Source organism: Schistosoma mansoni (assembly GCF_000237925.1).
Source record: "Schistosoma mansoni, WGS project CABG00000000 data, supercontig 0134, strain Puerto Rico, whole genome shotgun sequence".
In the NCBI taxonomy this organism is placed as follows: domain Eukaryota; kingdom Metazoa; phylum Platyhelminthes; class Trematoda; order Strigeidida; family Schistosomatidae; genus Schistosoma; species Schistosoma mansoni.
Window position 1 is genome coordinate 477529 of NW_017386038.1, and position 24880 is coordinate 502408.

Consider the following 24880-nt stretch of genomic DNA (forward strand, 5'->3'; position numbering starts at 1 on the left):
ACCCCAACCAGGTAGTCTGCATCTGCCAACATGGCTCAGGCTAGAAGTTAGTGACTTCAAGCACTAATGCCACATTTTGGTTTGGCCGCCCCTAACTTTCTTCCAACCATCGCCAACACTAATCAGCATAGCGCGTCGTGGTAATCAGTGTTTAGGCATACGTAACACATGGCCCAACCATCTCAGTCGATGAAGATTCACGACCTCATCAACTGAGTTACCATCATTCCCTAATACCCTGTGTCTAACCTCACTATTACTTACCCCGTGACCTCAGCAGATGAGAGCAATATTTCCAAGGCATCTGTGGTCAAATACTAGTAACTTACGAGTATCTTCTACTCTTTATGGCCATGTTCCTAGCACTTTCCTATGATCTAATTTCTATTATTTCTGGCTAGAAATTTCATCATAATAAGTTGTACTTCATAGAGATCACTGAAAAGATGTCATGTTGAATTTTCAACCAATATTCACAAATGTTTTCTTATGATCAATATTACGTATCAATCATAGTTTATTGATGTCAAACTCTAAAGAATAGCTCATAATGAGAAACGCATTGAAAACAGTTATTTGCGAATCATAAACAAACAATTACACTAACCAGGTGTAGGTTGGAAGAAAGCTAGGGGCGGCCAGACCAAAACATGGCACAAATCCATGAAGTCACTGACGACTGGACTGAGCCATGTTGGTAGGTGTAGACTACCTGGCAGGGATCCACGAGATGATAGCAATCGATGGTTAGAGACCTTGAATGACATGACTCAAAATCGTTTGCAATGATGAAGGTACATTCACTACTTGTGTTCTACCAAATTCTAATCTCCTGAATTCTTCATGTCTCTATCTTTTTTCTCGTTCCAAATTTATTTCACTGGATTATACTACTTCAATAACATCTTCAAACCCTAATCTTTCGGATTACTACTTCTACCACTATGGGATTTGAATCGACAACTGCATCTCTGTGTTAATATGGTATGGCAACTCGAACTGATGTACGTACGTACGAAGTTCTACGTTGTAACTGACTAACCAGGCACACACAGATTATTTAGTTATAATAGTATTGAAGAAAAACACAAAATAATAGAGACTAATTTTGCTCTATTTATATGATTGTAATTTGTTCATTTCATATCATCATTAGAAGTGAACAAACAATGAACATGATTGTTTTTTTATCCACAGGACTTTTTTTAAATAAAAAGTTTAAAATTCAAGATGGAATAATAATAGATGCAAAAAATACAGTGATTCATGAAAAATTCTACACATGTTCAAAAACGTATTAAGCTGCGTTCTCAACAACATTCTCTTCCCTCATAGAATCATCAAGTGGAGGTGGAGATTGTGCTTGAGGAGGTTCTGGGGAGTCCTGTTGATGACGACTGTAGTTGTAATCATTTTGTGTATCATCTTTATCTGAATAAAGAGATTCATTATTTGCAGAAGCACCACCACCACCTTTAGATGGACTATTATGTCCAGACTCTAATTCCATTTGATTATGATCTTGTTGAGTTTGAGAAACAATCGCAGTATTGACTATTGGACCTTGCATCTCTTGAAACTGGGCCATATACTGTTGCTGTTGATATTGTTGTTGTAATTGTCTTTTAGCTTTCAATTGTGCAACAAATTGGTCTAATTCGGCTAGGTTTTCATCTGATTCACTACGCCTGAAACTCGTAACTAGTGGGGCAAGAGGGGGAGTTTTTATGCGAGCACGAGATATTACTCTGAAAGGGAGAAAAATGGAAATATCAACACAATTCCAATAATTTTGGAAATCAAACAAAGTTTAAATTAGATATAGACTTAGTGATAATTATTGTTGAAAAGGAGTCTTTAAGAATGAAAAATTTAAATTACCTCCCACGAGCACCAGGTCGAATTGGTGAATGTGATGGTGATCGAGGTGATGATCGCGGACTCCGTGAATATGAACGCGATCGACTTTTAGAAACGTGTGATCGTGACCTCGAACGTGAACGAGAAGACCGAGGTGAGCGCTCAGCAGATCCAGATGTTCCATAACGTTTTCTGCGACGTTCAAAGTTACTGGCACTGCCCGATCTAGCCGACGGACCATCGCGTCTACGGTCATCATAACTGTATGCAGTAAATAATACAAAATTAAATTGAAAATGATATCAAAGTAAAAAACTAATTATTCAGTATTAATTTTACGAAATCGGAGATGAAATTCACTTGAAAAATAGGTGTGGTATAGATATAAACAAAAAAAACACTATGCTAATTAGGTTTGGACAAATCAAATGAATTGAATGGACAAAAAGTTGGAATAAGCACCTGCATTTGGTAACTGCAGAAAGCTCTTTCAACTCATCCGAGCCACTGGCAGCAAGAAGTCTGGAATGAGTAAAACAATCTGTGAGGATGATGGAATGCCAATCACTAACATCCATCGACGTTTCTGACAATGGGCGGAATTCTTTGAAGGGCAGTTCAACTGGCCTGCTGCTCCGGCAACATTGACCAGATTGTCCTGCCCTCTATTGCCGGTGAAGACTGATCCACCAAATGAGGCGGAAATCCGCAAGGAACTCCAACTCTTAAAGCGCTACAAATCACTGGGCCCAAATGACTTACCTCCGGTTCCGGTGGTGACTTTCTGGCTATGGAATTGACTGTGTTGTTTACAAAGGTTTGGGAGCTAGAAAGTGTTCCAACATCATGGAATGAGTCGATAGTCGTCCCTATCTTTAAAAAGGGTTCGCGTTGTTTCTGTAACAACTATCGCGGGATAAGTCTACTTTCGATTGCGTCCAAACTATTGGCTTATGTCATTCTTTGTAGGTTGTTTAAAACCTGAGAAAGATTGACTCGCGAGGAGCCAGTCAGTCAGCTACAACGTAGGACCAGGCACATATATTATTATTAGCTTTATTCAATATTATATTATTTGGTACAAAATCGAATTCTCAGCATAAAGTATTTCAAAATGTTTACGTTTCTTATTTCTTCGTTGCTCCTGATGATAAACATTCAGTGATCGCCAGTTGGATGTCAGCAGTTCAGTCAATCGACATATGAATAATGTATATTCTTTTTGCTGCATGTTCCCAGCAAACACGACATCTCTGATTAGGCCTTTTGTAACCTTTACAGAGAAAGGTTGTACAGTTTTCAGAAACGCACCGGAATAGGTTGTGTGCTTAATAGCCATAATGATGTATTGAAACAAACAATATTAGATAACTTGTTGAAATATATAGGTGACAGGAACAGGTAGCCCAGATGTTTAAGCAGGCCGGTCCATCGGTCCAAGTTGCCATACCTCGTTAGCACAACAAGATGAACACCGGATTCATAGAAGTAATTAATTTAGTGGTGGTAGTATATAAGGATATAGTATAGGAAGGAAAAAAGTTATGAAGCAATTTCAATCTCAAGGTTTAAGGGCTGCCTGTGACTCGTTGGACAGGACTGTTCTCGGCGATTGTCTATTGAAGAAGGGTGTGTCTGAGAAGTTTATTAACATTTCTGGGGGATTGAGGGTATACAACCATTTATTTATTTATTTTCAATGTTCCATTCAAGCAGTGGGGTTAGACAGGGTTACCCAATCTCACCATTCCTCTTCAACTTTGCTACCAATGACATTCTGGAAACACCTCTGATGGACGTAAGTAATGGCGGTGTGGATCTGCTGCCTGGAGAAAGACTGTTCGACCTTGAGCACGAGGATGATATTGTCTTACTGTGTGGAAATACCCAATCCATGCAATCCGCACTTAATCAATTAGAAACCAGTGTCCATTCGTACGGTACGTGTTTTGCACCTTCGAAGTGCAAAGTAGTTCTACAAGACTAACAGGACCCTGATCCTGCATTCACCCTGGGTGGTGAGCAGATAGAAGTATTCGAGAAGTTCGTGTATCTAGTTCGCTACATAAGTGCTAGCGGTGGCGTGAGTGATGAGATCAATTTACGTATAATGAAGGTTAGAGCGACTTATGCCAATCTGGGCCATATTTGGCGCTTTCGTGATGTTAGTCTGGTTGTAAAAGGTCGGATCTACAACGCGTCAGTGAGAGCAGTTTTTCTCTACGCATGTGAGATCTGGGACTTTCCGAGTTGAGGATGTTAGATGACTCTGTGTGTTTGATCACCTCGTGACAACACCATGTTAGTAATGCAGAGGTTCGGCATCATGTGTTCGAGCCCAGTGACAATTCACTTGGTGTTACATCTTAAAACATCGACTTTGGTGGCTTGTACACGTTCTATGAATGTCATCCCAGAGAATTCCTCGTCGTGCATTATTTGTCGACTTTGGGACTGGTTGGAAAAAGCGGAGAGATGGTCACTGTATGACATGGTGTCATAGTATGGAAGAAAGCTGTACAGGACTAGCTTCTATTTGTCATTCACGACTCCCTGGTTGAGGTTTTAGAGATGTTTCAACGCGGTGAATAGAGACATAATCACACACGGCTCAGAATAGAAGCTAGTGGTGATCCTGTTGCACTTTTCTTTTGCTTTCTTTATAAAAATGAACGTAATTTCTTTAGTTGAAAGAATTCTTTCTGGTTATATTTTTGCTAACTGAACTGTCTATTCCAATATTATTATTATTATTACACTCATACACTAATTTCTGTTCGTCGTTGTTCTTCTTTTATTAGTTGCACTTCACATTCCCTCTCTCTTCACAGCCCCATTGTTATTGTGTAGCGCATATGTATATGGTACCCCCTTGCACCAATGTTTGTGTTCAGATAAAGTAATAGAATAAAACAAAAGTACATTCTGATGGAAAGAAAAATTATTTGCACTTCAATTTTACATGGGCAAAAAATACTATAATATAAGGATATTATACATTCGCTTGACCTTCTATGCATAGTCGTTTATATATGCATATACAAAAAAAGAACAAAACCTACAAATCTGCATGAAGCAACATAAAATATTTAATCTTACCGGTGATTGTGCCAGTTATTCCGGCGCAAACGATAATCATCCCATTGATTACGCCATCGGGGACCTCCACGAGGACGATTCCTTCCATAATATCCACTGCCACGGCTGCCATGATATTCAGGACGCTGAAATGAACCACCTGATCGACGATCAACGCTTGATGGGCCATTCCCACGAAAGTGTCCTCTATCACCTTTAGGAGATTCAGATGGTGGAGCATCATCTCCGACTGCAAGAGAACCTTCACGATTTTTTTCCTGACTAATAGGTGCACCGTTAGTAATTTCAGTAGTTCCAGGATTGTTTCCTTCTTCCAATTGGTGACGTCTTTCTATAGCACGTAAACGAGCTTGAACACGCTCTTGAAGACTTTTAGAAGTCATAGGAAGATCATTTTCATTCTCATATACAGTAAGAGAACCATGTTCCCCTTCACGTGCATTTCGTGGAGGTGTAAATACCTGACAAATACAATTAAGAGAGTATAACACATGTGCATATGATGTACAGTTTATTGGGTAGTTGCTTACGGTTGTGAGTAATAATATTCAACAGTACATGAAGAATGGATTATTAAATCAGCTAAGACTAAAAACGTAGATGGTTATTAACAGACATCATAGACCAGTATTTGTGAAATAAATCTATTACCGAACTACTAAACATTATTCGAACAAATATACGTTTTTAAGTTTTAACAGAAACAGCAACACATTAACACGACCCTGTGGTCACAAAGGCTAGTTAATGACTGGGAAAATTGGTAATCAAGACATTTTGGAATCATAATATTTGACTCAGAGGCAGTCGGGTACTATCATCTGACGTTCTTAAGATATTGGAGAAGTGAGACAACTACTACATTGAATTCTTATAAATTCATAACCATAGTTTCATTGGATTTAGCCGAAAATAACAGAGAATGGAAAATGTTTTTAGAGAAGAATAGCAAATCAATCAATAACTATTGAGTGACCCAGTAAGAACATGAAACTTTTACTCATTCTACATGAATTAGAAATATATATATCCTCGTCAACAGTGCAGAAATATTAAAGATTGCGTAGAGAATAGGTGTGAAAATGTCGGGCTAGATGCTGTAACTCTAGCAACTAAGGAATATAAACACTACTAACTTACTCGTCTTGTGCTTCGATATTCTGATTCTCCATCTGCTCGACTTCTTTTCGAATTATCCGGACCTGTAATGAATTAAGAATTAATGACGAAATGCTCGGTAAATATCTGAAAAGAAACTGTTATAGATCAAATATACATTGTAACTTGGCTATTTTATATTTACACCTCCACATTAGATAACGAGGCATAACAATCGTAGGAAGCTTATGTTATGGCCTATCAACATATTTTTCTTGGAATTAAAGTGCCCAGAAAAATGTGTTGTAACTGTACAAACGAGATGAACAATTATCATGATTACTATTAGTACCAAAAGAATTAACACATTAAAATTTCACAGAGCAAACTTGAAGCGACTTATGATGTAACAACAGCATAGTTTTATAAAGATATGCTAATCGACGTTTAGTCTTTAAATACTGACAAAATTATAACAATGGTCCACTACAAATAATATTGAATGACTAAAGAGATAATCAAAGAAACAATCAAGCTTTTAGTTTTGCACAAGTGTAAATATCTAAAGAATTATTCTTACTTATATGATGACTGGGAGATAGTTTAATTTAAATCAAACATCAAGAGACTATTCTGTAGTGTTAATGAAATTATAATGAAGTCACTAATTTTGTATAACAATAAAAAGTTCACTTTGTATATACGCTGGTATGGCCGAGAGTGGGGACAGTCCGCTCTCCCTCTCCAAATGCTCTCATATGGCCACGCGTATATTGCCTCTGATAGGGAAGTCCTACTCACTGCCTTCTCGTGGCATTACTGTTGTCTACCAAATTAAGAGGACGAAAATCAAATGTCCGACGCTTTAACCGGGTTGGTGGACACAAGGGTCCGCCTAAGGAAGTTGGAAAATTCTGATTCCAAACCAATGGTGCACATGGGCTCCAGTATCCTGGTTGGACAAATGGCGTATGAACCAATTACTGGTCACCGGCTACCAAGGGACTACATCTCCTCACGATGTTCCACTGTCTTGTGGATCAGACCTTTAGGTCAACGTCTCGGAGTGTGGCCCTCTAAGCCAACCACCTGCTTCATTTTGGGCGCCTGGGCAGTACCACAGCCCTCACACAAATCAAATGAGATTTGTGAGGCGCATATGTATCTGGTGCCCACTTTGTACCAATATTTATGTGTTTAAATAAATAAATAAACAAATAAAAACAATGAACAATTCGAAAATAACTAATACCTTATTATAGACATATATTTGCAGTGTTTAAGGTTATTTTAACTTGTGGTAAATACTAGTAAGCTTGTATTGAAAAATAAGGCGATGATTTTACTTAGCTCTGAATCACACTATTCACTATAAGAGCTAGTAACAATACCTGGTTGATAAGAACTAAGTTGTATAGAATAGGGTTCAAATAGGCAATTTACTAGTTGAAAGTTAAATAGTTTTAAGCACTAAAAGGTGATTAGAAACTGATATCAGATGGACTATTATCAAGGTAATGAAGAAACAGTGTAATAGCAGTACGTAAATCTATGTTTAAAAACTTGAATTTTGATACTATCCAAATATTTTGTATGTCAAGTGGTATTTACCATACTTCAAGTTATGTTTTCATCACATACTACTTAGAACAACAACATGCTTTTGTAGTAACATATCTCAACTCCTCTTTCATGAATAAATTAAGCGAATGAGGTTAGGATAAAACAGTTATATTTCTTTTTCTCTGAAAAAATTTACTAGTGTGAAAGGATTAAGCTAATAAATTATCTTAGAACATCGCATTAGCCAGTTAGTTGTCAGTCACAACGTAGAACTTCGAACGTACGTACATCAGTTCCAGTTGCCATACCACAATAGCACAGAGAGATGCAGTTGTCGATTCAAATCCCATAGTGGTAGAAGTAGTAAGAGTATAAGCATTAATGTGAAAGATTAGGGTTTGAAGATGTTATTCAAGGAGTATAATCCAATGAAATAAATTTGGAAAGAGAAAAAAGATAGAGACATGAAGAATTCAGAAGAACATCACATTAAGTCACAGTTTCTTCAATTATATAAACAAAATTCAGGTACTAAAGACAACATTGACTGTCATGAAGATTTAAAAGTTCAATAACACAAATAAATCTTTAAAAAATAGTCTCTTACCAGTTCGATCATCATCATAGGAACGTTTCCATAACCCTTCTGACCTATACAGCAGAGAAAATAGTAAAAACCGTTATACAGAAAACAATTTATAGGTATAAACACACTAGAATTATCAATTAAAATCTGATTTTTCATTTATTCTCTATTATAATTGACTTTGAAATGAAACTATGACATTGTGGAAAGGCTTGTATGAACGGATACTGGAGTTCAAGACTGGGAATACGGTGAAGAGTGAATGCATCTACGATTCTGAGCCAAACAACCCGAGATCTTTAACCACTGATTGAAGTTACTATGCAGACCCTAACTACGTACTCTGTATCTACCCAAAATGGCTTAGTCTAACAGTCATAGTCAGTCAGTCAGCTACAACGTAGGACCAGGCACATTTATGCATCAGTCCAAGTTGCCATACCTCGTTTACACAACAAGATGAACACCGGATTCATAGTAGTTAATTTAGTGTTGGTGGTAGTATATAAATTATAGGTTGTATATAAGGATACAGTACAGGAAGGAAGAGAGATATGAAGCAATTTTAGTCTCAAGGTTTAAGGGAAGATAAAGAGTGTATACACCTACGCCATTGTGATCGATTCTGAGCTATGTCACCTAGAGTCTCCAACCATTGGTTACGATAGTCACGTGGACCCCAACCAGATAGTCTGCATCTGCCAACATGGCTCAGGCTAGAAGTTAGTGACTTCAAACACTGATGCCATGTTTTGGTTTGGCCGCCCCTAATTCTCTTCCAACCGTCCCCAATACTAGTCATCATAGCGCGTCGTGGTAATCGGTGTTCAGGCATACGTAACACATGGCCCAACCATCTCGGTCGATGAAGATTCATCACCTCATCAACTGATTTACCATCGTTCCCTAATACCCTGTGTCCAACCTCACTATTACTTACCCGGTTATCCCAGCAGATGCGAGCAATATTTCTAAGGCATCTGTGGTCAAATACTAGTAACCTACGAGTATCTTCTACTCTTAATGGCCATGTTTCACAGCCGTAAAGTAGAACAGAGCGAACTGATGCGCAGTATACTCGTACCTTAATTGATAGACGGATATCTCGTCTTCGCCATAGGTGACGTAAGTTGGCAAAAGCCAAACGAGCTTTTTGAATCGGTGCTGAGATTTCGTCAGACACCAACCCATTAGGGCTGATCAGACTTCCAAGATAAGTGAAGTTATCGATGCGTTCGACTACACTCCCTATCTTTAGTTCAGGTGTTGACGCAGACCAGTCCTGGAGTAACAATTTACATTTGGATGGGGAGAAACGCATCCCAAACATCCTGGCATTATTACTGAGTTCCAACAGAAGACTCTGCATTTTGCCAGCGTCTTCACCAAACAGGACTATGTCATCTGCGTATTCTAAGTCATAGAGTGGTATCACATTCTGTTTTTGGCACCCCTAGCTTTCTTAACCTACTTCTGCACTAGCAAGTGTCGCTTGTCAAGGTAACAATTGGTTAAAGATACATAACACTCGTCCTGATCACCTCAGTCAACAAAAATTCATTATCTTATAAACAGATTCGCCACCTTTGTCAAATACTTTATGTCTAACGCCAACATTGCTTCTCAGATCTTTCCATGAAAAGTAAGATCAGTCAGCAAAAATAGTAGTACACACAATTAAAGTAACAAATGTGCACCACATTAGAATACTTATTTATAAACGATGATCACGCAGAAAAATAATCTTAATAAATGGACAAATAACAAACTAATGAAAACTCAAAAAAGTCACCTGTTTGACTCATCACCCATTTCATCATCATCTTTGCAGCGTATAATACGTCCGGACTAAAAATGCAAACAAAATTATGGACATTACAATTAATATTTTGTAGCTTATCATTAATAAAATTTAGTTTTGTTATGTTCCGATAAGAATAAGGAATGGTAACTTTAAGATCTATTTATGAACCGATATTATGCATATAATTTTTATTGTATAATCGCTAAATAACTAGATTATTCATATTTGTGTTTCCCTTATTATAAGCTTTATTCTAACCCATAGATTGTTGTCATACGATTTACCATTCATGAATTACACCTAGTCTATTAATTACTGTCCCCCCTATTCACAGCCACATTTGACCAAATCTTGTACACATGTTATTTTCTATTTTATGGTACGATGTGGTCAGTTTGATTGGTATATAAACTCAGTATATTTGAAATATAATGATTCATACCACAGAGCCTGACATTGGTGTTCTGGACTTAACTGACTGGGCTAGGCCGAAGCAGGACTGACAAGCACTCTAGCCTGTTTGTACGGTTTCCGCGTGTCACTGTTCCAATCGATAATTCGCTGCTCTCTGATTGGCGGTCTTGTCCCGTCATACGTTAACAAGGCATCCACTTGGCCACCAGTTATGACAAGTTTATAGTTAAATTATGGAATCATAAAACCTTGGAGTTTTACAAACATAAAAGTACTCCTTTGAAAAATACTAACACCTATAACAGGTAATATAGCAATAAAATATGCGTAATTTTATCCGATTTCTAAAACATTCATTTTCAGATCTTGAGTACATTGAAAAATTTTGTGGATCAAAATCTAAATTGAACCATATCAGTTTACGAAATTACTGACTATTTGAATTAAGATATGTCAGAAGATACACAATTTGTTTGGTTGAATTTCGCGTGATAATCGTAATCCATCACAGAAAACCTTAAGTGGCTTGTTTAACTTACCATTACACTTTACATTACTATATTTATTACTCAAGTCTTATGTTATTAGCTCCATTCTGTTACGCTGATGTGAGATGTGACAACGTAATCAAACTCATTTCCTTTCAAGTATACAAGAAGCTTTGGACAGACAACTGTCTTCAGAAGTGATCAGTCATACATATCAAGCACAATAACTAGCATATAACAACACAAAGGAGAGGTAACGTTAGGTGGACTGTACTGTTAGATCAACTTTCTAAAAGTACGGAAATAACAGCTGGCAAAGATACAGCTAGAAAACATTTCCAAAAAATTTTGTTGATTAGTGAAATTCGGGACATGAAATGCATTTGAATAATCGGAAAAAGCAAGTTTCATGTTCAATTGCTCTCGCTGTACATGTTTTCAAAATAAAGGAGACTGTACCTAGTAACTGAAAAACATACAGAGATGAACCAGTTCATTGTAGGGTAAAACATGAATATACAAATATACTTACTCGATTGCGAGTAATTACAATTTTAGACAGGTCACCACGATCCATATTCGTTTTGTCCATAGCAGCATTACCACCACCACCACCACCAGAAGATTTTATCTGGACAATAATATATATATAGAATATGATTCTCCATGTAGGATACAACAATAAATCCCGCTGTTTATTTTTTTTTATAATAAAAACGAACGGATAAACTTGCATATCAGCACATAGAGATTGCTGGAAAAGAACTATTCTTCTTGGGAATATGTATACATACTGATATTTATATCAATAATTAGTCATAGAGGGACTTCATTGTATTTCCAATTATCAGGCGATAGACAACAATACATGATAATAGTTACTTTTTTCTATATATTTCTACGGACTCAATTTTTTTTTAAAAACCTTTATTCATCTACAATGAAACATCTATTAAATCTAAAAGAAGAATAAATCAGTACTATACATAGACGAAACACTCAAAATGATAATTAGCAACAACGATGAGAGGATCTTCATGAATACTCTTCATTTCTGATATTTCCTTCCTTCCTTCCTTTTATTCAGATGACAAATAATGACCGGCAACCATTATTTTCTTCAGAAAATAAATCTGGTAGCTAAAAAAGAAAGCTAATATGAAAAAGCACCTGTTTTTCCGGTAGAAAAACAACCAGTTGACTTGAAATTCTTGATCCGAAAATAATAATAACAATTCAGTATAGTGATGGAGATTTTAAAGCAAGACTGTTAATTCCTTGGTTCCCACCGATGGTGAAATATGGATACAGTCTCCCCCTCCCCTGAACTCATTTCTGTAATTTATTATGCACCAGCATTTACAGGTACACTCACAGATATATGAAGAATTAGCAGCATACTTTCACCATCTCCACACTCTCTTTTTATCACTATTTTTTTTACACACACACAGTACTATCATTTCCATATAATCAGTATTTCTCAGAGCAACTTCGCTCTGTTTCGTTTTCTGTGCTTCATAGAACAATTTTAGGCTCTGTAAAAAACGAAAACTTGTTCTTGATTATTATCAATAATATTCATATGTGGGATTATGTCACTGTATGGGGCTAGAATGAATATAAACATGAAAAATGAGAACATGTATATTAAACAGACTAGTTATTTTATACTTTTCTGTGTCAGAACATTTGACACTTATTACAGTGAATTATGTAAATACACTTATTCTATAAACATTTCCCTTTAAATGATATAGCTGATATCCTAAAACACATGAGTGAGAGTAACTAGAACTGTAAAACTCAAGTATCCTGATGTTATAATCACTTTTATTGTGATGTTAACAGATGCTGTTTAGCAAACAAAATACTGTCTTGCTGTGACCTATCTAAAAAAAACTTACATAGTGACAAGTTCGAACAACCGTTCAACAACATCAAATTGACCAATTTTTTTCTCGTAAGATTAGTGTGTTTGGAACTTGTTTGTATCTATTAACTATGGTTAACGAGAAGTTAGGTTAAACTATATGCTGAATACTTTTTGGGTAATATAGCTTAGAATCGGTCTGAACAGCGCAGATGTATGTACTGCCTGTGAAATGAGAAAACCGACAGATAAGCAAAGAGTATTTAGTATTAGCAATGAAAACACACTTATATTTTACGAGCTTTAGCAGGCGATATCCATGCTAGCAATAAGTAAGAAAGATGAGTTCACTTAATTAGTGTGTGTATGGTGTGAATTTCCTAGAAACATTATAATTACTAAGAATGACTTTAGCCATTGGTTAAAGATATAATCCTGATAAACAATGCTTACATCATCGCGATAATAATCTCCTCTTCGTCGTTCGTGAGAGCGATCTAAAATTAAAAGTTAAAGACAATGAAATTTCGAGAAGAATATGCAAATGTGTCACAGTAGACCGTGATATGGTTGGTACAGAAATAATATAAGAATGTTTTACTTACTGGGAGACAAAAATCCTGGAGGGCTTTGGTCAGGTGCGTGGTTTTGACGATTAGCCTCTTTGGCAGCACGTCGACTACGATCTTCTTCAACAAGCTGTTCTAGAGCAGCTCTACTACGTTCCATATGAGTGGCATAACCCGCACTTGGACGAACTGCAGTTGGAGAAAGAGGAGTGTGGTCACGTTTGTTACCCACATTTCGGCTTGAACCACGTGGAGAAGGAGTTCGTGACCAGGATCGCTGTACAACAAAAAGGAACCACAATTTATCGAAACAATAAAATATCCAATAAGAATATATGAAAGTTTATTATTTATATTATTGCCAACATACCAAACCAGCATCCTTGTTAGTAGAGAGAGATCCGTTAGTTTGGAGTTCTTTCAGTGCATCTCGGGCTTCATTATTATCAGGATCCAACTTAAGTGCCCGATTTATTAATTGTTCTGCCTTGCTTATTTCCTTACGCCCAATTCTGTAGGGAACAAAATATTTTACACACAAAGTAAAAGGTTTGGTCAAACAGTGCTAAAATAAAAGCATGTTTCATAAGATCTGGACCGAGGAAGTTTTCATCACATTACTCTCTCAAATTACCTGTAGTCATTTGAGATGCGTAATACACAAAAATAGTAAAATTTGGCGATTGACATTTGTGATTCGCTTTAGGTCATTAAACTCACTATTTTGAAGCACTGATAGAAGTGTAGGTCAAATCACAGTGGAATGCACAGTAGTCAATTACTCGTTTAAGGTTAAATTGGTAATTAGAAGTACATAGTCGAAAACATGGCTGGATAAAAAAATTCAAAGACTACTTACGATTTCTAGCCAAAAGAAAAAATAGTTTACACAGGCCCCCAAAGCCCTGGTACGGCCGAGAGTGGGGAAGGTTGACTCCCCCTCTCCAAATGCTCTCACATGACCACGTGCATACAACCACTAACAGGGAAGTCCTACCCACTGCCTTCTCGTGGCATTACTGTTGCTTACAAAATTGAGAGGATGAAAAGTGAATGTCCAGCGCTTTAACAGGGTTGGTGAACACGGAGGGTCCACCTAGATGAGTTGTAAAACCCTGATTCCAAACCAATGGTGCACATGGTCTCCAAGATCCTGAGAGAACAAATGATGTATGAACCTATTGTTGGTCACCGACTATCATGGAACTGTATCTCCTAACGTTGCTCCACTACTCTGTGGATTAGACCTTTAGGTCGAAGGCCTAGGGTGTGGTCCTCTGAAAAAACCACCTGCTTCGGTCTGGGCACCCGGGCAGTATCCCAGCCCACACACAAATCAAGTGACTTGTATGGCGCATATGTATTCTGTGCCTCTTTGCATCAAATATTTATATGTTCAAATAAATAAATGGGGCGAAATCGAACTGGATATTGGAAATATACTTGTTAGCAGTAAGCCGTTTTTTGAGATACCAGCATTCTGATGTGTTGCCTTTCAATTGATAAGCTGGTGAATAAACAATTTTTATAAAATTGCATCCTACACTGCTTTAGGGCCTGTAATGTCTTAAGGCAGACAAAACCTGAACCTCTGAAGATGTCTTCCTACAAATGTCCTTTAAGCTTTGTAATGGCATGATACTAAACCTATTCGCTTTACAGGTACTTTCAAATATCAAGTTTTAAGGTACAAGCAACTGAGACGCATTAATTTTTCTCACCTTCCTGACAAAAAATCAATTCTATACATAATGAGTCTAGTTTACCCAGCTATTTTCAGATTTGTTTTTTTCCACGCGATAATACTAACAATTTCGGTTTTCAAAACCGATGACTCTCCGATCGTTAGTAATAACTGAGAGCTGTGAAATGTTACCTTTACTCGTTTGATTGAGACTGTGGATCCGAAAGAAGCAAGTAGTGACAATGGTAATAATCCTCTTAAAAATATTTTAGTTCCAATCACCAAATTGTCTTTACACGTTTACGCTTTAATGAAAGTAATAAAAAATTGCCGAAACAATTTCGATTGATCTCTTTTTAAGCAATTAGTGTCTATAAGCATTTTATTTTTCTAAGGATGATGAAGCTATCCCCACAAATGTTGCAATTTGCCTGAGCGACTTTTAAATACACTGGCATTTTCCGTCTTATACTTTGTTCTGATTGTTTCTAATGGATGAGATTTATTCACTTGGCATGTTTTGAATTCCGTCGGGTTAATCCGAATATTATTTTGTTAGCGGGACGTAGATTGGATTAAAGCACGTTCCGTGGACGATTGTGTTTGTGCTCGCTGATTGGCTATTTCTTATCTAACCAGCGCTAGTCAATACCTGGAGAAGGCTCCAGAATCCTCTCATGTAAAAACTATAAACATACTAACGTTTTTTTCTTACTGTGCTTCTTACTCCCATTTACCCTTGTTATTTGGAATATAATTTCGTTACTGTTCACTATGTTCTTGTCGAATGAATTGGTGTCCAAGAATATTAAGCAATAGGAATACCTGGGTCGTATGAGAGAAATTATAACATATTTCTTCTTACAACCCGTTTTGAAATATATTTCTACTGTTTGACTCCTCACCATTATTATTACTTACAGATTGCTTTTCTTCCTGATAGTTTTCTTGTCTACCGGGCTGATGTGACAACTAGAATCGATGTACATTTATATTAGATATTGTAATGCTTATATAAGTTATTAATAACAAGAAATATAAACTTACTCGCCAGCATACGCAACTAACGTCTGAACCAGATAATTTTTAGCATTAACATGATTTGGTTGAATTTCAAGACTTTTCTCCAAATCCTCCACTGCCTTTGTGTACGTACCAATTGAGGCATAGCTTTATCAACGTATGATAAAATGTGGCATTTAAAAGAATAGTTTATTAAAGTACGATTTTAACATGAATATGAGGTGAGTAAAAAAATAAGAAATTTTGTGATCTGGATATCAACAAGAGACACCAAAGCTACTCGTTTTAACAGTCCGAAGTTAACAGGGTAAAATCACTTATCCACTAACCCATTTACCAAGCACAAAATCGTATACTTGGCTTCTAATCACGTTCTAAGTATGAGGGTCAATGATACTACGCAGATGCATAAACTGAAGTAGGGAAAGCAGAAATAAAACCATTGGTCTTACTCAGTCCATGAGTGCTACATATTGGCTGGAATCCTTTATTTAAACTGTTAAATAACTGCTCCAGAAATTAAACTGCTTTTAAGGGAATAAAATAAAGCCAATATGGTGAAGATAAATGGTTGAATAACACATTATTCAACAAAACTTTACAGTAAATTAGGATTGCACATCAAAATACTACTGCATTAACTTAAGTCAGAAAGCTTTAATATTCGAGGGCCTCAAATAAAAAGGTAACGATAAAACAATGAAGGGGATATCAAATCGGACAATAATCAACAAACACTAATATACGACTCTTTACCTCTTGTAACTATTACAAACACAAATCGATATAGATCTCATCGAACCATACCACAGAGTACTAGATCAATCACAGCAACACACACAGACCTTCCTATAGGTGTCACTTAGCCAACGACCAAAGAAATCAGCATGCCCATCAAACATAAAGTGGGAAAGCAGATGGACCTGACAATATACCGGCTAAAGCACCGAAGTCAAATATAGAAGCAACCGCAAACATGCTCCACGCTTTATTCAGGAAGATTTGGGAAGAAGAACAAGTGACATAAACAGACTGAAAAGAAGGATATCCCATCAAGATACCAAAGAAAGATCTGAGAGAATGTGAAAACTACAGAGGCATCACACTACCACTAGTACCAGAAAAGGTTTTCAACATAGTGTTGTTGAACCGGGTCAAAGATTCAATAGACGCTCAACTTCGAGATCAACAGGCTGTAGTAATCAATAAGGATCGGTCGTGTACCGACCAAATCGCGACACCAAGGATCATCGTTGAACAGTCAATTGAATGGAACTCTCAACTATACATCAACGTCCTTGACTATGAGAAGGCGTTTGACAGTATGGTACAGGTATTTATAAACAATCACCTACTATGGGAGAAAACAAACCAACTTCCAGCTGAGGAAGTTAGAAAAAGACATTGGAAGTGGATAGGACATAACATTGAGGAAATCATCAAACCGCATCATGAGTAACCCTGGATGGAAACGGAAAAAAGGCCGAAGAACAAACTGCATCGGGAATTGGAAGTTGACATGAAAAAGATGAATAGCAATTCGAAACAACCCGAAAGGATTGAGTTGGATGGAGAATGCTAGTGGGTGGTCTATGCTTTTTCTCGAGGGGTAACAGGTGTAAGTAATATAAAATAGAACACAAGTCTTTCAAAAGAAAGCCAAACTCTTCGATAAAAATTCAGGTACACTTTTTACCAGATCACAGTTAAAAATATACACCATATATGCAATTCAACAACATGAACGTTGGAACTTACAGAGCACCACGGGCAACATAGGCGTCAGGATTAGTTGGTTCAACTTCAATTGCGAAATTGTAACACTGTAAAGCTTCAGTGTTTCGGCTTTCCTTGAAATATTTTACACCTTGGGCGACACTAATAATAAAGTGAAGATAAATTAGAAAGGTCGATTGTATAGTAATTGAATTGGGATGCTGAAACGGAGTTTTAATCCTCCGCTATACTACGACGAAGTCTAATATAAAAGTTTTTTGAACTATCAAAACAGTTATTTGTTTTAACTATAGATCATCATATTAGAACCACACTTAACACATAAACACTTACTGTTTCATTGAAAAATTCAGCAACTGGGTACGTCTAAGCTCACAAGCCATCTCTGATTTTGGCAATCGGATTCTACAAACGGGTAAAAAGTAGTTATATAAAAGTGTATGGCAAGTGTAAATACAAGATTTGAGATTTTTCTGAATCTCTCAACAAGTAATCAATGCATAAAACAGATGTCAACATATGAGCAAAAATTTTATGTAGACTCTAGATTATTAGAGCTAATTAATCTTACTTATTAATACAAAATAGAAGACTACATGCTGACGAACGTGGTATTCCCATGCGAGCGCATAAAACTTGAAGACCATCTGGGTTACGAAATTGTGGTGTTGATTCAAGGTAGGCTTCATACGATTTGCCATCCAAATTCTGAAGTTTCCTAGTTCAAAAAATCAATATAAGTGAAATGTTAAGGCAAATTCAGCAGAATTGATTACTGAAAGATTTAAAGCAATTAGCCCCTTTGATTCTTAAAAATAAAAAAAGACGATGTAATTTAACACATTTGAACTAAAATGAGCCAAACTAATTAATTCAGCATTAAAACATCGGATTGTACTCCATGTACTCCATAAAATGTCACTATTAAAACGAACGTTCCCGACAATAATCTTATTTAGTTACATATATATCAACGTAAAAACCGATAGACAACAGGTACAAAAGCGACTAATATTGAACTTAATAGTAGATTATAAGTCTACTTTCAAAAAAGGTTAGTATATTAGTCCTACCAAATTCGTATTAATTAACAAATTCCGGAAACCAGATCCGCTCGTCCATATGGTCTTTTTAGTCCCCCACACTATGGTTGAAATCTTTGAGCTTTTCTGTCTTTTGATTTACTCTTGTTATGCCGTAAAGTATGACAACTGATATATCAGCACTACAGTATATGTTACATCTGACGTGCATACTTTGATAGCCTCAGACTAATTTGTGTACCAGACAGTGAGAAACAACAATACTATCAATTCAATTAAAAATCGACCACTTGCATCAAGGAGTCACAGCCTTATCACAATTGTCTTTAAAATATGTGATAAATTTGTGATTAAATCCTGGATATAAAAGATTCCCAATGTGAAAATTAGGATCCTGGATAAATATTTTTATGACTTTAAGTGTACTTACTTGTAATACAGAGGCATATCATCATCCGTTATGATACCCTAGAAAAATGAGAAAGAATTCGTGTAGAGATAGTGAAGAATGAATAGGTTGAATATTGATTTCAACTTGTTGTTGATATTTCAACTTTAACTTACAAGTTTCAGATCCCCATAAGTGTCACGATTAAGCATCTTCGCATTCATGCTTAATATCAGACGTCCACCTCCATGAATGTCAAGAATAAATGCTATAATGGAAAATAATAAATTTGGCTTATCAGTAGTGTATGAATCAAAGTTGAACATCACTTCATATTCAACGTGGTTTGTAGAGAAATGATCAATCTATTAATTTGTCATTTACTGAGTAAATAGTGAGTGGAAACGACCGTAAAAGGTCATGAAATATTCGGGATTTATTATCCACTTGACTATATTTTAAAGTGACATCAGATTGACAGTAATAGTTTAGAGCTGCATTTTTGGTTAATTATTGAATGGTTAGGTATTGTGGCATAGAATTGTGTATTATGAATTTCAAGAAAGACAACTGTTACGAACCACAAAGATTTGACTTAACCGACAATATCCACCTTAAAGCTTAAATGGTTTGCAAAGTAGACTTTCAATTGCCAGGTAGTGGTTTTATGCCCTAACTATTCCTAAACAGATGGAAAATGTAGACAGATTATACAATCCACACACACACACACACCTTGTTTGGTGTACAAACCTATGCACTTGACGTGATAAGCGAGAGTACGTAACCCAGGATATAATCAGTAACACAAAAGCATGTGGGCAACTCACTACGAACTTTGTCACCGATTTGAAAAGCGTCCAAAGCGTTGCCGTGAGCATTATATCGCGGAAGTTGTCGCAATGGACAAAAGCCCTGATAAAGAACACATAAAGGTTAGTATTAACAATTACCGTGATCTTTAGACCTTCAAAATCCCGTCGAGGTCCTTGATCATATGCCAGAATAGAGACTACAAGACCTGAATCTTGTATAACACTGATAACACCCACTAATACATCATCACGTCGACATGTCTAATGTAAGAAAAAAACATTTGAATGAAAGTCAAAACAAAAATGAAAAAGATATATAATATTTATGAAGTATACATTATTTCCAATCATTAAATTTCCGTTTATGTGCTCAACTTAGAGCTACGCTATTTATGAGATGGCTAATGACGATACCTGTCCGAACCGATGTAGTTGAAGTGGCGTTCAGACCTGAGAGTTATCAGTTGGAGTTCAGTTGTTTTAGTCACTAAACCACCACTTACGAATAGTATAGAACATTTGGTACGCCATAGGACAGCACATTTGTTGAATCAGACATCAACAATGCAAGAAACTGGCACAAAAGTATGTTGATCCGAATAGCCGTACGTCAGGACAGTGAGGTGAAATTATGAGAATGAACGTTGAGATATTTTTCACTGTAAGAGAATAATCTTACTATTTTACTGGTTTGTAGGATTCAGAGACACTGTCCAGGCTTTTCGGAATATGAATAACAGCTTTATTCTGTAGTAGGAGCACAAATCAATCAAACCATTGTCAAACACATGGGACAGATATATATGGTGCCCCCTTGCACCAATATTTATGCGTTAAAATAAGTCAATAAATATGTTGACATATTTAATTGGGAACTAGCATGGAAATCAAGAACGTACTCTAGTGATTACTGTACTTGAATCCCAACTAATACTCATTTTAAGCTGGTGAATAGATGCTTTTAAATAACTCACTTAATAACCAAGTGGAATTTTTTATGTACTCAACCCCCGAGACACTTTTAGTGCGTTATCAATAATACGAGAATAGCCAAAGCGAAGTAGACGGAACAGAGCTTAAACGTCCAATTTAACGATCAGAAATGAAATGCTCCAACCGCTAAACTGTTGTTAGACAGATCTTCAATCTCCTGTTTACACTTTTCGACGCTTCATTACTTCGATTTTAGTGGACGGAATAGTGAAAGAATTTATGGACGAACCACGAGCCACACTCAAGTGATTTTGAGACAGCTCACCTACTTCCTCGAGCCAAAAGAGGGTTATACATTTGTAAAAGGAATTAGGATTTACGGCACAGGTTTTCGTCACGAAAGGACATCAGCTATAATGCCAAGGATTTTTGAGTAGTGAGGTTTAAACAGAGAACGATGGCGAAGCCACTTTGGGTGAAGCACAAGAACATTTAAAAGGTCTTCAGATATGTTACACAAATGCCCTGAGCTTACACAACAAGTGATCGGAGCTAGATGTACAGATAAACTACCACGCCAGATTTAATCGCTGCCACAGAAACCTGATCGACGCAGTCAGCAGAGAACTTGATTTCGAGATAACATCCCATAAAAGTGGAACATATCATTTAGTTAGTTACCGCTTGAAATACAAAGGATAAAAGTCAGTCAGTCAGCTACAACGTAGGACCAGGCACATTTATGCATCAGTCCAAGTTGCCATACCTCATTTGCACGGCAAGATTAACACCGGATCAGTCAGTCAGTTACAACGTAGGACCAGGCACATATATGCATCGGTCCAAGTTGCCATACCTCGTTAGCACAACAAGATCAACACCGAATTCATGGAAATAGTTAATTTAGTGGTGGTAGTATATAAAGAAAGGTTGTATATGAAGATATAGTATAGGAAGGAAAATAGTTATGAAGCAATTTTAATCTCAAGGTTTAAGGGAAGATAAAGAGTGCATACACCTACGCCATTGTGATCGATTCTGAGCCATGTCACACAGAGTCTCCAACCATTGGTTATGATAGTCACGTGGACCCCAACCAGGTAGTCTGCATCTGCCAACATGGCTCAGACTAGAAGTTAGTGACTTCAAACACTGATGCCATGTTTTGGTTTGGCCACCCCTAACTCTCTTCCAACCGTCCCCAATACTAGTCAGCATAGCGCATCGTGGTAATCGGTGTTCAGGCATACGTAACACGTGGCCCAACCATCTCAGATTCATCACCTCATCAACTGATTTACCATCGTTCCCTAATACCCTGCGTCTAACCTCACTATTACTTACCCGGTTATCCCAGCATATGCGAGCAATATTTCTAAGGCATCTGTGGTCAAATACTAGTAACCTACGAGTATCTTCTACTCTTAATGGCCATGTTTCACAGCCGTAAAGTAGAACAGAACGAACTGATGCGCAGTATACTCGTCCCTTAATTGATAGACGGATATCTCGTCTACGCCATAGGTGACGTATGTTGGCAAAAGCCAAACGAGCTTTTTGAATCCGTGCTGAGATTTCGTCAGACACCAACCCATTAGGGCTGATCAGACTTCCAAGATAAGTGAAGTTGTCGATGCGTTCGACTACACTCCCTATCTTTAGTTCAGGTGTTGACGCAGACCAGTCCTGGAGTAACAATTTACATTTGGATGAGGAGAAACGCATACCAAACATCCTCGCATTATTACTGAGTTCCAACAGAAGACTCTGCATCTTGTCAGTGTCTTCACTAACCAGGACTATGTCATCTGCGTATTCTAAGTCGATTAGTGGACCTCCTGGCAGATCAATCCCTGAAGATTCAGTCGAAGAGTGTTATTTCCAGCAATATGTCTATAATGAAATTAAACAAAAATGGGGATAGTGGACAGCCTTGACGGACACCACTTGAGGTTGTAAAATCACATGACAGTTCGCCATAAGCTCTCACTCGAATGGTAGTGTTCGAGTAAAGAGCCTTCAAAGGTTTATGTACTTCTCAGGTACACCTTTCAATGACAAACACTGCCACAGAACCTCTCGGTCTAGAGTCAAATGCTGCTTTCAAGTCAAGAAAAACTATCATTGTCGGACGCCGATAAACATGTCTGTGCTCTAAGACCTGGCGAATAGTGAATATGTGGTCGATGCAGCCACGACCAGGTCTGAAGCCAGGCTGATTTTCTCGTGTTTGCAGTTCACAAGTCTTGGTTAGGCGCCCGATAATTATTGAGGCTAGTATTTTAGATGCTATGTTAGTCATACTGATCCCTCTATGGTTATCACAGGATGATTTCGGCCCCTTTTTATATATTGGGACAATAAGTGATTGTGACCAGTCGGATAGGATTTCCTCCAACTCCCAGATTTTAGCCAGAATATCAGTCAACCTAGTCGTTAAAATTGGGCCTCCATATTTAAATACCTCTGAAAGCATTCAAGACCACTGTATATTCAAAGGATAAGAGCTGTTGATTGGCTCGGCCCACGACAGTTCAAATTGTGAGGTGAATGGGTTATCGCTGAATGGATTTAACACTTGATCATCAAGTGGTCAGTTAAATCCTGTGAGGTTTTAATGCATAACATTCTCTCATATTGTCTTCCAAAACAGAGAATTTATGAGGACATTTAGGAAGTTTACAAGCCCAGAACAAACCACTTCTTGGCTGTCTATCGACTTTCACATCAAATTGTCAACGAATAGGAATCACTACCCTAACAAGTGATTGAAACCTTATCCGTCGACGCTTTCAAAAGTTGAATCAACTGAAACCACCGATGCCAGGACTCACACAGACTCCTTTCCTTTCCAGACTGAAAATGCTAATAAACCGTAGAAATGGATGGAATTTGCGCCGAAATATACGACTTGATACTCTTGTTTCATCCATAAATTACAGTCCCGCTGAAAAAGGATCCCGAAACTACTTACTTCAAAACCGTTACAGACTCGAACTAATGGCAGACGTGTATTAGCAATCTTATTTAGAATAAGTTAATAAGTAATCAGACGATTCAAATGTCTTCGAACTATAATGTATAACTTAAGTCAACTCAGTATTGTTTTAGAACATCGCTGTACAGCAACAGGCTATGGAATTATGCGTAGATTCGAGGGTACAGAACACACCTACTGTCATGCTACTACCAGTTAAAAGATATATGATTTTATCTGTACTGATAAATGAGGGACTTTAAATACTACCTAGCAAGACTGCTAAACATGATGAAATCACTAATCATATACCATACAAGTAAGATAATAGGAACCATTGAGCCAAGGTTAAATCGGAACTAAGACTGGGCTTACAGCATAAAATTGGTCTCGACGGATTTCATCAGGAACATCCATGAATGTTTCAATAGGAGGAGCAACTGCGCAAAATGCTGCTGCCTGTTCATCCGGCCAAACTGGAACATTGGGTGGTGGCGCCGGTATTGCTGAGTTTGTGTTCGGAGGTAGGTTCAAAAGGCGTTCCAAATCATTCCCTTCAGCTGGTGGGGGCCTGTGCATTCGGCTGATAATTTCAGCCCTGGAACATAAAAGATGCTCCAGTTTTGCACCGAACGTAGTCCTGAAAAAGAAAGCATTTTGCTCACATGAAAATATTATGTCATAAGTTGAGGTATTTCGACTACTCTAGACAATTAAGTGTTGGGAAATAACCGATAAAACACAAACAGAAATGCTAAACATACATGATAGAAACACAAAGTCAAAACGTGCTGGACCGAAGGCCGCCACACATTAAAACAATGCGGTGCAAATTAAAATTTCGTTGTGGCCGAGGTTTTGAACTTGAACGATACTTCAGTCTTCAGTAATAAAGAAAGGAGGTCTATCAGCTCTTATTATTTCTT

At 37.2% G+C, this 24880-nt stretch overlaps 1 protein-coding gene across 1 annotated transcript; it reads right to left on the reverse strand.

Annotated features, from left to right (window-relative positions):
* Positions 1 to 1297: 1297 nt before the first annotated feature.
* Positions 1298 to 24620, reverse strand: Smp_150320 (hypothetical protein; the record flags this gene model as incomplete). The annotated part of the gene is made up of 19 exons (XM_018789642.1): positions 24330 to 24620; positions 20183 to 20305; positions 20060 to 20144; positions 19406 to 19497; positions 19272 to 19309; positions 18370 to 18516; positions 18132 to 18203; positions 17820 to 17939; positions 16086 to 16208; positions 13725 to 13866; positions 13391 to 13631; positions 13239 to 13282; positions 11445 to 11543; positions 9999 to 10054; positions 8228 to 8271; positions 6100 to 6161; positions 4960 to 5420; positions 1882 to 2121; positions 1298 to 1748 (listed from the first exon to the last, which is right to left on the reverse strand). The coding sequence occupies exons 1-19, from the start codon at positions 24531 to 24533 to the stop codon at positions 1298 to 1300; spliced, it is 2844 nt and encodes a 947-aa protein (XP_018646444.1). The 5' UTR covers positions 24534 to 24620.
* Positions 24621 to 24880: the final 260 nt, after the last annotated feature.